The 17,500-nt window shown below is 41.7% G+C and overlaps 1 protein-coding gene across 1 annotated transcript in view; it reads left to right on the forward strand.

Moving 5' to 3' along the window:
- The window catches only part of col6a4a (collagen, type VI, alpha 4a), a 75,582-nt gene that overhangs the window by 49,825 nt on the left and 8,257 nt on the right, over positions 1-17,500 (forward strand). The window contains exons 33-38 of the mRNA XM_083918720.1: positions 56-118; positions 742-777; positions 1,014-1,050; positions 2,707-3,200; positions 5,620-5,710; positions 5,909-6,562. Of these exons, the coding sequence (XP_083774846.1) occupies positions 56-118; positions 742-777; positions 1,014-1,050; positions 2,707-3,200; positions 5,620-5,710; positions 5,909-6,562 (1,375 nt within the window). The remainder of the gene's footprint in view (positions 1-55; positions 119-741; positions 778-1,013; positions 1,051-2,706; positions 3,201-5,619; positions 5,711-5,908; positions 6,563-17,500) is intronic.

Consider the following 17,500-nt stretch of genomic DNA (forward strand, 5'->3'; position numbering starts at 1 on the left):
GTGTGTGTGTGTGTGTGTGTGTGTGTGTGTGTGTGTGTGTGTGTGTGTGTTGCAGGGTAACTCAGGCTCGTCGGGAGAATCCGGCGTTCCTGGAGAACCAGGATATCCAGGACACACGGTGAGTCCACGACCTTCATCATCATTTCAATATTATTCGAGCGTCATCCGTGGGCGGGGGTGTGTGGGGGTGGGGCGGGGGGGGGGGGGGGGGGGGGGCAATCCCAGCTGACATCGGGCGTGAGGCGGGGTCCACGCTGGACAGGACGCCAGTCTATCACAGGACACATAGAGACGAACAGAGACAGACAACCATTCACACCTACGGGTGATTTAGAGTCATCAATGAACCGAACACCTGCACGTCTTTGGACTGTGGGAGGAAACCGGAGAACCCGGAGAAAACCCACGCAGACACGGGGACAACATGCAAACTCCACACAGAAGGGCCCCAGCCGGGATTCAAACCAGGAACCCTCTCGCTGTGAGGCCACAGTGCTAACCGGTACACTACCGTGTCGCCCTGTTTGAGCCTCATGTCGCGTCACATTAATGTGTTTATGTATAAGAGTTACAGTGAGCAGGTGGACGCTGCTGTGGAAACATTATAATGATAATCTGTGTTTATGAAGTTATTATAAAGTAATAATAATAAACTTTATAAATAAATAAACTTATAAATAAATAAACTTATGAATAAATAAACGTTATAAATAATTAACGAGGTCTCTCTGGTCCCCTCAGGGTGCCCGGGGCCCCCCAGGAGCCAGGAACATGACGGTGAGTGTGTCTCTGTCCTTTCTCTGGGTTCAGCATTAATATATAAATATATGTAAATAATGCCTATTGTGTGTGTGTGTGTGTGTGTGTGTGTGTGTGTGTGTGTGTGTGTGTGTGTGTGTGTGTGTGTGTGTGTGTGTGTGTGTGTGTGTGTGTGTGTGTGTGTGTGTGTGTGTGTGTGTGTGTGTGTGTGTGTGTGTGTGTGTGTGTGTGTGTGTGTGTGTGTGTGTTCTCAGGAGTGTCAGCTGGTCACGTACATCAGAGACAACTGTGGTGAGACTCACTTTTCTCTCCTTCACTCTCTGCAAACACACACACACACACACACACACACACACACACACACACACACACACACACACACACACACACACACACACACACACACTTTAACACACACACACACACACACACACACACACTTTAACACACACACACACACACACACACACACACCCTTTAACTTGAACACTAACGTGTGTGTCTCCTCCTCCTGCAGCTTGTTCCCACGGTACGTACCTCACTTTAATAACGGCGGTGTGGTGAGTACAACACTGAACCTCATATTCATGCTTTCATATTTTCATTTATTCATTTATTCATAAACGTAGGAGAGCAGATCAGAGAACACCTTCTAAATACTTGATTTATTCTGAATTATTGTTTTTTATTGTTCATAATTGACACCTCTGCTGTACGAGCGAGTTTTTAAAAATAACCGAGACACAAAAACCTTTGTTTAGTTAAAATAACGTGATCAGAATCAGAGAACAGTGACTTTGTGTCAGTTTTCAACAGTGTTTCCTTCTGTAGTCTGTGATCTGCGTCCGTTCTGACGCATCACTCGTCTCTAACACACGTCACTAACTGCAGTGGGTTTGTTACACCTTCCCCTGTCACTGAGGATTTCCCAGAGTTCCTCTATGAGGTTCAGATCTGCACACTTAGTTTCAGGCTCATTTCTGCTCCGCGTTAGAGACGCACACGGACGCAGACGCAGTCTTCTGTCCGTCCTCTGCGTCTGTCTCCTCCGTATCTCTGTCCGTACCCTGAAAGCTGACGGATGCGTACAGATACGGAGCAAACGTTGCAGTACCACCTGATATCGTGGGGGCAGTGTCGAGCACCGTGAACATCAGGAGCGAGCGAGTCATCGAAGCCCCGACGGACGTCCTGAAACACTGACAGAGACGTCGGTCGTCACTTTGTCTCGTCTGTCAAACCAACGTGAGGAATTCTGCGTCCACACTCTGGGACGTCTTTAGTGTCTCACAGACCACCGCCGTCTACAACGCTGCCGCCATTTTGCCTCCTTCTCCACAGACTTAGGGCGCTTCTCTCCTCCATCTTTGTTGGGGTCAAACTTTATTGGTACTTTGAATGCGAGCAACGCCCTCTAGAGGAAGTTTGAAGTAAATTTAAATTAAATTCTGGGGAGGGGCGTGAGTGCTCGAGGCCTCGACGACGACTCGAGGACTGGAGCACTCACGCCCATCCCCAGTACAGCACGGCGGGTTCACTGAACGTTCTCTCACGTTAAAGAAACACGAGGAAGTTGAGGACTTCCGTCCGCTGCTGCGACGCACGCTCACGAAACTACGATCACAGGTTCGAACTTTGTAGTTCTGATCAAACATGAATCACAAACGTGCGTCAGAGCGCCGTTGACCTTCAGATGAGGACGTTTGTGAACCGCGGACGCAGCCGGACACGTCTCTCCGCTGGTGTGACGGAGCTGGTGCAGTAGTCCTGCTCTCACTCAGGTGTCTGCGGTTTGATTCCCGCTCTTTCACAGGGTCGGAGCTGACGGACGTTTATTTCTGACGCGTAAATAAACTTAAATTATGTCTTTGACCGACTTCCATCACTCAGAGCCACTTTGTGACGGATCTGAACCCTCAACCTGAACTCTTGCCTGTTGGTCCTCAGACCGCGCCGCGTGCCCGGCGTACCCCACGGAGCTGGTGTTCGGCCTGGACATGTCGAGCGACGTGACCCCGGCGGCCTTCGAGAGGCAGCGCTCCGCCCTCCTCTCCCTGCTGGAGGACATCGCCATCTCTGAGAGCAACTGTCCGACGGGCGCCCGCGTCGCCGTGGTGGGATACAGCGCCTACGCCAAGTACCTGATCCGCTTCCAGGACTACCACCGCAAGACTCAGCTGATCGAGGCGGTGAAGAACATCGCCCTGGAGAGGACGACCAACAAGGCGCACCTGGGCGCCGCCATGCGCTTCGTGGGTCAGAACGTCTTCAAGCGCATCCGAGCGGGAGTGATGATGAGGAAGGTGGCGGTCTTCCTCTCCAACGACCCCAAACAGGATGTGAGCGACATCCTCACCGCCGTGATGGAGTACCGCGGCCTCAACATCGTCCCCGCCGTCGTCTCTCTGAAGAACGCTCCGGACGTCGCCCGAGCGATGGAGGTGGGTTCGATTTCTGCTGCTCTCGTGTTTCAGCAACAAACTGCACGCGATTTTATTAGGAAACAGTCGGACGACGGACAAAAAAGTCGGGTTATTTTGAGAAAAAAGTCGCAAAATTTTGAGGAAAAAAGTCGCAACATTTTGAGAAAAAAGTCGCAAAATTTTGAGAAAAAAGTCGAAAGATTGTGACAAAAAAAGTTGCGATATTTTGAGAAAAATGTCGGAAGAGTTTTACAAAAAATGTCGCAATATTTCAGGAAGTTTGGACGATTTTGAAAGGAAAAATTTTAATATTTTGAGGAAAAAGTCGGAAAATTGTCGCAAAAAAGTCGTAATATTTCGAGAAAGCGTCATAAATGAAAATGATCTTTAAACAAAAACAAACTGTAAAGTTTTTTAATCTGAACACAAACAAAAAAAACGCACGATTTCATTTCAGCAGAAGAGAAAATTCTGTAGATTAAAGAGATTTGATTTCTTCCTCTCCTCCTCTCCCCCTCCTCCTCCTCTTCCTCCTCCTCCTCCTCCTCTTCCTCTCCTCTTCCTCTCCTCCTCCTCTCCTCCTCCTCCTCCTCTTCCTCTCCTCCTCCTCCTCCTCCTCTCCTCCTCCTCTCCTCTCCTCCTCCTCTCCTCCTCCTCCTCCTCTCCTCTTCCTCCTCCTCTACCTCTCCTCCTCCTCTCCTCTCCTCCTCCTCCTCTTCCTCTCCTCCTCCTCTAACTCTCTTCCTCCTCTTCCTCTCCTCCTCCTCTTCCTCTCCTCCTCCTCCTCCTCCTCTCCTCCTCTTCCTCTCCTCCTCTTCCTCCTCTTCCTCTCCTCCTCCTCCTCTACCTCTCCTCCTCCTCTCCTCTCCTCCTCCTCCTCCTCCTCTTCCTCTCCTCTTCCTCTCCTCCTCCTCTCCTCCTCCTCCTCCTCTTCCTCTCCTCCTCCTCCTCCTCCTCTCCTCCTCCTCTCCTCTCCTCCTCCTCTCCTCCTCCTCCTCCTCTCCTCTTCCTCCTCTTCCTCCTCCTCCTCCTCCTCTTCCTCCTCCTCTACCTCTCCTCCTCCTCTCCTCTCCTCCTCCTCCTCCTCCTCTTCCTCTCCTCCTCCTCTAACTCTCTTCCTCCTCTTCCTCTCCTCCTCCTCTTCCTCTCCTCCTCCTCCTCCTCCTCTCCTCCTCTTCCTCTCCTCCTCCTCTCCTCTTCCTCTCCTCCTCCTCCTCCTCCTCCTCCTCCTCTTCCTCTCCTTCTCCTCCTCCTCCTCTTCCTCCTCTTCCTCTCCTCCTCCTCTCCTCCTCTTCCTCTCCTCCTCCTCCTCTTCCTCTCCTCCTCCTCCTCTTCCTCTCCTCCTCCTCTAACTCTCTTCCTCCTCTTCCTCCTCCTCCTCTCCCCCTCCTCCTCCTCTTCCTCCTCCTCCTCCTCCTCTTCCTCTCCTCTTCCTCTCCTCCTCCTCTCCTCCTCCTCCTCCTCTTCCTCTCCTCCTCCTCCTCCTCCTCTCCTCCTCCTCTCCTCTCCTCCTCCTCTCCTCCTCCTCCTCCTCTCCTCTTCCTCCTCCTCTACCTCTCCTCCTCCTCTCCTCTCCTCCTCCTCCTCTTCCTCTCCTCCTCCTCTAACTCTCTTCCTCCTCTTCCTCTCCTCCTCCTCTTCCTCTCCTCCTCCTCCTCCTCCTCTCCTCCTCTTCCTCTCCTCCTCTTCCTCCTCTTCCTCTCCTCCTCCTCCTCTACCTCTCCTCCTCCTCTCCTCTCCTCCTCCTCCTCCTCCTCTTCCTCTCCTCTTCCTCTCCTCCTCCTCTCCTCCTCCTCCTCCTCTTCCTCTCCTCCTCCTCCTCCTCCTCTCCTCCTCCTCTCCTCTCCTCCTCCTCTCCTCCTCCTCCTCCTCTCCTCTTCCTCCTCTTCCTCCTCCTCCTCCTCCTCTTCCTCCTCCTCTACCTCTCCTCCTCCTCTCCTCTCCTCCTCCTCCTCCTCCTCCTCTTCCTCTCCTCCTCCTCTAACTCTCTTCCTCCTCTTCCTCTCCTCCTCCTCTTCCTCTCCTCCTCCTCCTCCTCCTCTCCTCCTCTTCCTCCTCCTCTTCCTCTCCTCCTCCTCTCCTCTTCCTCTCCTCCTCCTCCTCCTCCTCCTCCTCCTCTTCCTCTCCTTCTCCTCCTCCTCCTCTTCCTCCTCTTCCTCTCCTCCTCCTCTCCTCCTCTTCCTCTCCTCCTCCTCCTCTTCCTCTCCTCCTCCTCCTCTTCCTCTCCTCCTCCTCTAACTCTCTTCCTCCTCTTCCTCCTCTTCCTCTCCTCCTCCTCTTCCTCTCCTCCTCCTCCTCCTCCTCTCCTCCTCCTCCTCACCTCTTCCTCTCCTCCTCTCTTCCTCTCCTCATCCTCCTCCTCCTCTCCTCTTCCTCTTCCTCTCCTCCTCTTCCTCTCTTCCTCCTCCTCTCCTCTCCTCCTCCTCCTCTTCCTCAGGCCGATGACTCGGGGAGCTCCATCTTCGTGGTTCTGGGCAGAGACGCGTCCGTGGACCTGAAGAAGGTCAAGAACTGTGCCATCTGTTACGGTAACGTGCCGTCACACACAGCTCCTCTGCGTCATCCAGAGAAACCGTCATTTATTTATTTATGTTCATCACTTTATTTTATTTATTTACATTTTTCTTACAATCAACACTTTATTGGACTTAGACTTGGACTGATCAGGTGGATTTAGTCCTTGTTGTCGGGCTGAAGGATGCGACCTGGTTCCTCTTCTTCCTCAGATCCCTGCAAACGTCTGGAGATGTGCAGCTTCATCCAGGAGCCTCTGCAGCCTCAGGAGGCGGACCTGGACCTGGTCATGGTGGCGGACAGCTCCAGGGAGATGAAGGCGGACGAGTACGCCGGCGTGCAGCAGCTGCTGGGCTCTGTGGTGGAGCAGCTGGCGGTGAGCCCGCAGCCCCGCAGGGCCGGCAACCAGGCCCGGGTGGCTGTAGTCCAGCAGAGCGGCACCCAGGCCCCCAAGGTGGAGTTCGGCCTGGGGACCTACCAGAACCACAACCTGATGAGGAGGCACCTGCTCCGGAACATGACGCTGCAGGGCGGCTCCTCGGCGCTGGGACGGGCGCTGGAGTTCACCCTGAAGGAGGTGCTCCTGAAGGCGGCGCAGCCCCGGAGGATGAGGGCGCTGCTGATCGTGGTGGGCACCCAGACGGCGTACGAGGACCGATCCAAGCTGCGCTACATCTCCCAGAAGGCCAAGTGCGAGGGCGTGGCGGTGTTTGTGGTGACGGTCGGCGAGCGCTACGACCGGACGCAGGTGGAGGAGCTGGCCAGTGCGCCTGTGCTGCAGCACCTGATCCACGTGGGCAAACTGAAGGGGTGCGAGCAGGGCTACGCCCAGCGCTACTTCAGGGTCTTCCTCTCCGCCCTCAGCAGTAAGAACAGACAATATCAAACTTCAACCAGAAAAAGACTCAAAATGACCTGAAAAAGACTCAAAATGACCAGAAAAAGACTCAAAATGACCTGAAAAAGACCTAAAATGACCTGAAAAGACTCAAAATGACCAGAAAACACTCAAAATGACCTGAAAAGACTCAAAATGACCAGAAAAAGACTCAAAATGACCTGAAAAGACTCAAAATGACCTGAAAAAGACCCAAAATGACCTGAAAAAATCCTAAAATGACCTGAAAAGACTCTAAATGACCAGAAAAGACTCAAAATGACCAGAAAAAGACTCAAAATGACCAGAAAAAGACTCGAAATGACCAGAAAAGACTCAAAATGACCAGAAAACGCTGAATATGATCTGAAAAAGACTCAAAATGACCTGAAAAAGACTCAAAATGACCAGAAAACGACTGAAAATAACCTGAAAAGACTCAAAAAAGACTCAAAATTACCTAAAAAGACTCAAAATGACCAGAAAAAGACTCAAAATGACCTGAAAAAGACTCAAAATGACCTGAAAAGACTCAAAATGACCAGAAAAAGACTTGAAATGACCTGAAAATGACTCAAAATGACCAGAAAAGACTGAATATGATCTGAAAAAGACTATAAATGACCTGAAAAACACTCAAAATGACCAGAAAATGACTGAAAATAACCTGAAAAGACTCAAAATGACCAGAAAAGACTCAAAATGACCTAAAAAGACTCAAAATGACCAGAAAAAGACTCAAAATGACCAGAAAAGACTCAAAATGACCAGAAAAGACTGAATATGATCTGAAAAAGACTCAAAATGACCAGAAAAAGACTCAAAATGACCAGAAAAGACTCAAAATGACCAGAAAAAGACTCAAAATGACCAGAAAAGACTGAATATGATCTGAAAAAGACTCAAAATGACCAGAAAAGACTCAAAATGACCAGAGAAAGACTCGAAATTACCTGAAAAAGACTCAAAATGACCAGAAAAGACTCAAAATGACCAGAAAAGACTCAAAATGACATGAAAAAGACTCAAAATGACCTGAAAAAGACTCAAAATGACCAGAAAAGACTCAAATGACCTTAAAAAGACTCAAAATGACTAGAAAAAGACTCAAAATGACCAGAAAAAGACTCAAAATGACCTGAAAATTACTCAAAATGACCAGAAAAGACTGAATATGACCTGAAAAGACTCAAAACGACCAGAAAACGACTCGAAATGACCTGAAAATGACTCAAAATGACCAGAAAAGTCTGAATATGACCTGAAAAGACTCAAAACGACCAGAAAAAGACTCAAAATGACCTGAAAAAGACTCAAAATGACCTGAAAAGACTCAAAATGACCAGAAAAAGACTCAAAATGACCTGAAAAGACTCAAAATGACCAGAAAAGACTGAATATGATCTGAAAAAGACTCAAAATGACCTGAAAAAGACTCAAAATGACCAGAAAAGACTCAAATGACCTTAAAAAGACTCAAAATGACTAGAAAAAGACTCAAAATGACCAGAAAAAGACTCAAAATGACCTGAAAATTACTCAAAATGACCAGAAAAGACTGAATATGACCTGAAAAGACTCAAAACGACCAGAAAACGACTCGAAATGACCTGAAAATGACTCAAAATGACCAGAAAAGTCTGAATATGACCTGAAAAGACTCAAAACGACCAGAAAAAGACTCAAAATGACCTGAAAAAGACTCAAAATGACCTGAAAAGACTCAAAATGACCAGAAAAAGACTCAAAATGACCTGAAAAGACTCAAAATGACCAGAAAAGACTGAATATGATCTGAAAAAGACTCTAAATGACCAGAAAAAGACTCAAAATGACCTGAAAAGACTCAAAATGACCAGAAAAAGACTAAATGACCTGAAAAGACTCAAAATGACCAGAAAAAGACTTGAAATGACCTGAAAAAGACTCAAAATGACCAGAAAAGACTCAAAATGACCAGAAAAGACTCAAAATGACCGGAAAAAGACTCTAAATGACCAGAAAAAGACTCAAAATGACCTGAAAAGACTCAAAATGACCAGAAAAAAACTCAAAATGAACTGAAAAAGACTCAAAATGACCAGAAAAGACTCAAAATGACCAGAAAAGACTGAATATGATCTGAAAAAGACTCTAAATGACCAGAAAAAGACTCAAAATGACCAGAAAAAGACTCAAAATGACCTGAAAATGACTCAAAATGACCAGAAAAGACTGAATATGACCTGAAAAGACTCAAAACGACCAGAAAACGACTCGAAATGACCTGAAAATGACTCAAAATGACCAGAAAAGTCTGAATATGACCTGAAAAGACTCAAAACGACCAGAAAAAGACTCAAAATGACCAGAAAAAGACTGAATATGATCTGAAAAAGACTCAAAATGACCAGAAAAGACTCAAAATGACCAGAGAAAGACTCGAAATTACCTGAAAAAGACTCAAAATGACCAGAAAAGACTCAAAATGACCAGAAAAGACTCAAAATGACATGAAAAAGACTCAAAATGACCTGAAAAAGACTCAAAATGACCAGAAAAGACTCAAATGACCTTAAAAAGACTCAAAATGACTAGAAAAAGACTCAAAATGACCAGAAAAAGACTCAAAATGACCTGAAAATGACTCAAAATGACCAGAAAAGACTGAATATGACCTGAAAAGACTCAAAACGACCAGAAAACGACTCGAAATGACCTGAAAATGACTCAAAATGACCAGAAAAGTCTGAATATGACCTGAAAAGACTCAAAACGACCAGAAAAAGACTCAAAATGACCTGAAAAAGACTCAAAATGACCTGAAAAGACTCAAAATGACCAGAAAAAGACTCAAAATGACCTGAAAAGACTCAAAATGACCAGAAAAAAACTCAAAATGAACTGAAAAAGACTCAGAATTACCAGAAAAAGACTCAAAATGACCATAAAGACTGAATATGATCTGAAAAAGACTCTAAATGACCTGAAAAGACTCAAAATGACCTGAAAAGACTCAAAATGACCAGAAAAAGACTTGAAATGACCTGAAAAAGACTCAAAATGACCAGAAAAGACTCAAAACGACCAGAAAAAGACTCGAAATGACCTGAAAATGACTCAAAATGACCAGAAAAAGACTCAAAATGACCTGAAAAGACTCAAAATGACCAGAAAAAGACTCAAAATGACCTGAAAAAGACTCAAAATGACCAGAAAAGACTCAAAATGACCAGAAAAGACTGAATATGATCTGAAAAAGACTCTAAATGACCTGAAAAGACTCAAAATGACCAGAAAAAGACTCAAAATGACCTGAAAAGACTCAAAATGACCAGAAAAAGACTTGAAATGACCTGAAAAAGACTCAAAATGACCAGAAAAAGACTCAAAATGACCAGAAAAGACTCAAAATGACCAGAGAAAGACTCGAAATTACCTGAAAAAGACTCAAAATGACCAGAAAAGACTCAAAATGACCAGAAAAGACTCAAAATGACATGAAAAAGACTCAAAATGACCTGAAAAAGACTCAAAATGACCAGAAAAGACTCAAATGACCTTAAAAAGACTCAAAATGACTAGAAAAAGACTCAAAATGACCAGAAAAAGACTCAAAATGACCTGAAAATGACTCAAAATGACCAGAAAAGACTGAATATGACCTGAAAAGACTCAAAACGACCAGAAAAAGACTCAAAATGACCTGAAAAAGACTCAAAATGACCTGAAAAGACTCAAAATGACCAGAAAAAGACTCAAAATGACCTGAAAAGACTCAAAATGACCAGAAAACGACTCAAAATGACCTGAAAAAGACTCAAAATGACCAGAAAAAGACCAAAAATGACCAGAAAAAAGACTCAAAATGACCAGAAAAAGAGTCAAAACGACCAGAAAACGACTCGAAATGACCTGAAAATGACTCAAAATGACCAGAAAAGTCTGAATATGACCTGAAAAGACTCAAAACGACCAGAAAAAGACTCAAAATGACCTGAAAAAGACTCAAAATGACCTGAAAAGACTCAAAATGACCAGAAAAAGACTCAAAATGACCTGAAAAGACTCAAAATGACCAGAAAACGACTCAAAATGACCTGAAAAAGACTCAAAATGACCAGAAAAAGACCAAAAATGACCAGAAAAAAGACTCAAAATGACCAGAAAAAGAGTCAAAATCACCCGAAAAAGACTTAAAATGACCAGAAAAAGACTCAAAATGACCAGAAAAAGACTTGAAATGACCTGAAAAATACTCAAAATGACCAGAAAAGACTCAAAACGACCAGATAAAGACTCGAAACGACCTGAAAATGACTCAAAATGACCAGAAAAAGACTCAAAATGACCTGAAAAGACTCAAAATGACCGGAAAAAGACTCAAAATGACCTGAAAAAGACTCAAAATGACCAGAAAAGACTCAAAATGACCAGAAAAGACTGAATATGATCTGAAAAAGACTCAAAATGACCAGAAAAAGACTCAAAATGACCTGAAAAGACTCAAAATGACCAGAAAAAGACTCAAAATGACCAGAAAAGACTCAAAATGACCAGAAAAGACTCAAAATGACCAGAAAACGACTCAAAATGACCTGAAAAAGACCAAAAATGACCAGAAAAAGACTCAAAATGACCAGAAAAAGACTCAAAATGACCTGAAAAAGACCAAAAATGACCAGAAAAAAAGACTCAAAATGACCAGAAAAAGAGTCAAAATCACCCGAAAAAGACTTAAAATGACCAGAAAAAGACTCAAAATGACCAGAAAACGACTCAAAATGACCAGAAAAAGACTCAAAATGACCAGAAAAAAGACTCAAAATGACCAGAAAACGACTCAAAATGACCTGAAAAAGACTCAAAATGACCAGAAAAAGACTCAAAATGACCTGAAAAGACTCAAAATGACCAGAAAAAGACTTGAAATGACCTGAAAAAGACTCAAAATGACCAGAAAAGACTCAAAATGACCAGAAAAGACTCAAAATGACCAGAAAAGACTCAAAATGACCGGAAAAAGACTCTAAATGACCAGAAAATGACTCAAAATGACCTGAAAAGACTCAAAATGACCAGAAAAAAACTCAAAATGAACTGAAAAAGACTCAAAATGACCAGAAAAGACTCAAAATGACCAGAAAAGAATCAAAATGACCAGAAAAAGACTTGAAATGACCAGAGAAAGACTCTAAATGACCTGAAAAGACTCAAAATGACCTGAAAAAGACTCAAAATGACCAGAAAAGACTCAAAATGACCAGAAAAGACTCAAAATGACCGGAAAAGACTGAATATGATCTGAAAAAGACTCAAAATGACCTGAAAATGACTCAAAATGACCAGAAAAGACTCAAATGACCTTAAAAAGACTCAAAATGACTAGAAAAAGACTCAAACTGACCAGAAAAAGACTCAAAATGACCTGAAAAGACTCAAAATGACCAGAAAAGATTGAATATTACCTGAAAAGACTCAAAATGACCAGAAAACGACTCAAAATGACCAGAAAACGACTCAAAATGACCAGAAAAAGACTCAAAATGACCAGAAAAAAGACTCAAAATGACCAGAAAAAGACTCAAAATGACCAGAAAACGACTCAAAATGACCAGAAAACGACTCAAAATGACCTGAAAAAGACTCAAAATGACCAGAAAAAGACCAAAAATGACCAGAAAAAAAGACTCAAAATGACAGGAAACCACTCAAAATGACCAGAAAAAGACTCAAAATGACCAGAAACGACTCAAAATGACCTGAAAAAGACTCAAAATGACCAGAAAAAGACTCAAAATGACCTGAAAAGACTCAAAATGACCAGAAAAAGACTCAAAATGACCTGAAAAAGACCCAAAATGACCAGAAAAAGACTCAAAATGACCAGAAAAAGACTCAAAATGACCAGAAAAAGATTCAAAATGACCAGAAAATGACTCAAAATGACCAGAAAACGACTCAAAATGACCAGAAAAAGACTCAAAATGACCAGAAAACGACTCAAAATGACCAGAAAAAGACTCAAAATGACCTGAAAAAGACTCAAAATGACCAGAAAAAGGCTCAAAATGACCAGAAAAAGACTCAAAATGACCAGAAAACGACTCAAAATAACCAGAAAACGACTCAAAATGACCAGAAAACGACTCAAAATTACCTGAAAAAGATTCAAAATGACCAGAAAAAGACTCAAAATCACCCGAAAAAGACTTAAAATGACCAGAAAAAGACTCAAAACGACCAGAAAATGACTCAAAATGACCCGAAAAAGACTTGAAATGACCAGAAAATGACTCAAAATGACCAGAAAAAGATTCAAAATGACCAGAAAACGACTCGAAATGACCAGAAAAAGACTCAAAATCACCCGAAAAAGACTTAAAATGACCAGAAAACGACTCAAAATGACCAGAAAAAGACTCAAAATGACCAGAAAAAGACTCAAAATGACCAGAAAACGACTCAAAATGACCTGAAAAAGACCAAAAATGACCAGAAAACGACTCAAAATGACCTGAAAAAGACTCAAAATGACCAGAAAAAGACCAAAAATGACCAGAAAAAAGACTCAAAATGACCAGAAAACGACTCAAAATGACCAGAAAACGACTCAAAATGACCAGAAAACGACTCAAAATGACCAGAAAAAAGACTCAAAATGACCAGAAAAAGACCCAAAATGACCTGAAAAAGACTCAAAATGACCAGAAAAAGACTCAAAATGACCCGAAAAAGACTTAAAATGACCAGAAAAAGACTCAAAACGACCAGAAAATGACTCAAAATGACCCAAAAAAGACTTAAAATGACCAGAAAATGACTCAAAATGACCAGAAAAAGATTCAAAATGACCAGAAAAAGACTCAAAATGACCAGAAAACGACTCAAAATGACCAGAAAACGACTCAAAATGACCTGAAAAAGACTCAAAATGACCAGAAAAAGACCAAAAATGACCAGAAAAAAAGACTCAAAATGACAGGAAACCACTCAAAATGACCAGAAAAAGACTCAAAATGACCAGAAAACGACTCAAAATGACCAGAAAACGACTCAAAATGACCTGAAAAAGACTCAAAATGACCAGAAAAAGACCAAAAATGACCAGAAAAAAAGACTCAAAATGACAGGAAACCACTCAAAATGACCAGAAAAAGACTCAAAATGACCAGAAAACGACTCAAAATGACCTGAAAAGACTCAAAATGACCAGAAAAAGACTCAAAATGACCTGAAAAGACTCAAAATGACCAGAAAACGACTCAAAATGACCAGAAAAAGACCCAAAATGACCAGAAAAAGACTCAAAATGACCTGAAAAAGACCCAAAATGACCAGAAAAAGACTCAAAATGACCTGAAAAAGACCCAAAATGACCAGAAAAAGACTCAAAATGACCAGAAAAAGACTCAAAATGACCAGAAAAAGATTAAAAATGACCAGAAAATGACTCAAAATGACCAGAAAACGACTCAAAATGACCAGAAAAAGACTCAAAATGACCAGAAAACGACTCAAAATGACCAGAAAAAGACTCAAAATGACCTGAAAAAGACTCAAAATGACCAGAAAAAGGCTCAAAATGACCAGAAAAAGACTCAAAATGACCAGAAAACGACTCAAAATAACCAGAAAACCACTCAAAATGACCAGAAAACGACTCAAAATTACCTGAAAAAGATTCAAAATGACCAGAAAAAGACTCAAAATCACCCGAAAAAGACTTAAAATGACCAGAAAAAGACTCAAAACGACCAGAAAATGACTCAAAATGACCCGAAAAAGACTTAAAATGACCAGAAAATGACTCAAAATGACCCAAAAAAGACTTAAAATGACCAGAAAATGACTCAAAATGACCAGAAAAAGATTCAAAATGACCAGAAAAAGACTCAAAATGACCTGAAAAGACTCAAAATGACCAGAAAAAGACTCAAAATGACCAGGAAACGACTCAAAATGACCAGAAAAAGACTCAAAATGACCTGAAAAGACTCAAAATGACCAGAAAAAGACTCAAAATGACCAGGAAACGACTCAAAATGACCTGAAAAAGACTCAAAATGACCAGAAAAAGACCCAAAATGACCAGAAAAAAGACTCAAAATGACCAGAAAACGACTCAAAATTACTTGAAAACTACTCAAAATTACCTGAAAAAGACTCAAAATGACCAGAAAACGACTCAAAATGACCAGAAAAAAGACTCAAAATGACCAGAAAAAGACCCAAAATGACCAGAAAAAGACTCAAAATGACCTGAAAAAGACCCAAAATGACCAGAAAAAGACTCAAAATGACCAGAAAAAGACTCAAAATGACCAGAAAAAGATTAAAAATGACCAGAAAATGACTCAAAATGACCAGAAAACGACTCAAAATCACCTGAAAAAGATTCAAAATGACCAGAAAAAGACTCAAAATCACCCGAAAAAGACTCAAAATGACCAGAAAAAGATTCAAAATGACCAGAAAAAGACTCAAAATGACCAGAAAAAGACTCAAAATGACCAGAAAACGACTCAAAATGACCAGAAAAAGACTCAAAATGACCAGAAAACGACTCAAAATGACCAGAAAAAGACTCAAAATGACCAGAAAAAGACTCAAAATGACCAGAAAACGACTCAAAATGACCTGAAAAAGACTCAAAATGACCAGAAAAAGACTCAAAATGACCAGAAAACGACTCAAAATGACCAGAAAACGACTCAAAATTACCAGAAAACGACTCAAAATTACCAGAAAACGACTCAAAATTACCAGAAAACGACTCAAAATGACCAGAAAGACTCAAAATGACCAGAAAAAGACTCAAAATTACCAGAAAACAGACTCAAAATGACCAGAAAACGACTCAAAATGACCAGAAAACGACTCAAAATGACCTGAAAAAGACTCAAAATGACCAGAAAACGACTCAAAATGACCAGAAAAAGACTCAAAATGACCAGAAAACGACTCAAAATGACCAGAGAAAGACTCAAAATGACCAGAAAAAGACTCAAAATGACCAGAAAACGACTCAAAATGACCTGAAAAAGACTCAAAATGACCAGAAAAAGACTCAAAATGACCAGAAAACGACTCAAAATGACCAGAAAACGACTCAAAATGACCAGAAAAAAACTCAAAATGACCAGAAAACGACTCAAAATGACCAGAAAAAGACTCAAAATGACCTGAAAGAGTCAAAATGACCAGAAAAAGACTCAAAATGACCAGAAAATGACTCAAAATGACCAGAAAAAGACTCAAAATGACCAGAAAATGACTCAAAATGACCAGAAAAAGACTCAAAATTACCTGAAAAAGAGTCAAAATGACCTGAAAAAGACTCAAAATGACCAGAAAACGACTCAAAATTACCAGAAAACGACTCAAAATGACCAGAAAAAGACTCAAAATGACCAGAAAACGACTCAAAATGACCAGAAAAGACTCAAAATGACCAGAAAAAGACTCAAAATGACCAGAAAATGACTCAAAACGACCAGAAAATGACTCAAAATGACCCGAAAAAGACTTAAAATGACCAGAAAATGACTCAAAATGACCAGAAAAAGATTCAAAATGACCAGAAAAAGACTCAAAATGACCAGAAAAAGACTCAAAATCACCCGAAAAAGACTTAAAATGACCAGAAAAAGACTCAAAACGACCAGAAAATGACTCAAGATGACCAGAAAACGACTCAAAATGACCAGAAAAAGACTCAAAATGACCAGAAAACAGACTCAAAATGACCAGAAAACGACTCAAAATGACCAGAAAACGACTCAAAATGACCAGAAAACGACTCAAAATGACCAGAAAATGACTCAAAGTGACCTGAAAAAGACTCTAAATGACCAGAAAACGACTCAGAATGACCAGAAAACGACTCAAAATGACCAGAAAACGACTCAAAATGACCTGAAAAAGACTCTAAATGACCAGAAAACGACCCAAAATGACCAGAAAACGACTCAAAATGACCTGAAAAAGACTCTAAATGACCAGAAAACGACCCAAAATGACCAGAAAACGACTCAAAATGACCAGAAAAAGACTCAAAATGACCAGAAAACGACTCAAAATGACCAGAAAAAGACTCAAAATGACCAGAAAACGACTCAAAATGACCAGAAAACGACTCAAAATGACCAGAAAAAGACTCAAAATGACCAGAAAAAGACTCAAAATGACCAGAAAACGACTCAAAATGACCTGAAAAAGACTCAAAATGACCAGAAAAAGACTCAAAATGACCAGAAAACGACTCAAAATGACCAGAAAAAGACTCAAAATGACCAGAAAATGACTCAAAATGACCAGAAAAAAACTCAAAACGACCAGAAAATGACTCAAAATGACCAGAAAAAGACTCAAAATGACCAGAAAACGACTCAAAATGACCAGAAAAAGACTCAAAATGACCAGAAAACGACTCAAAATGACCAGAAAAAGACTCAAAATGACCTGAAAAAGACTCAAAATGACCAGAAAGACTCAAAATGACCTGAAAAAGACTCAAAATGACCAGAAAAAGACTCAAAATGACCTGAAAGAGTCAAAATGACCAGAAAGACTCAAAATGACCTGAAAGACTCAAAATGACCAGAAAAAGACTCAAAATGACCAGAAAATGACTCAAAATGACCAGAAAAAGACTCAAAATGACCAGAAAATGACTCAAAATGACCAGAAAACGACTCAAAATGACCAGAAAAAGACTCAAAATGACCAGAAAAAGACTCAAAATGACCAGAAAACGACTCAAAATGACCTGAAAAAGACTCAAAATGACCAGAAAAAGACTCAAAATGACCAGAAAACGACTCAAAATGACCAGAAAAAGACTCAAAATGACCAGAAAATGACTCAAAATGACCAGAAAAAAACTCAAAACGACCAGAAAATGACTCAAAATGACCAGAAAATGACTCAAAATGACCAGAAAAAA

This window comes from Echiichthys vipera (genome assembly GCF_963691815.1).
Source record: "Echiichthys vipera genome assembly, chromosome: 8".
NCBI lineage: Eukaryota > Metazoa > Chordata > Actinopteri > Perciformes > Trachinidae > Echiichthys > Echiichthys vipera.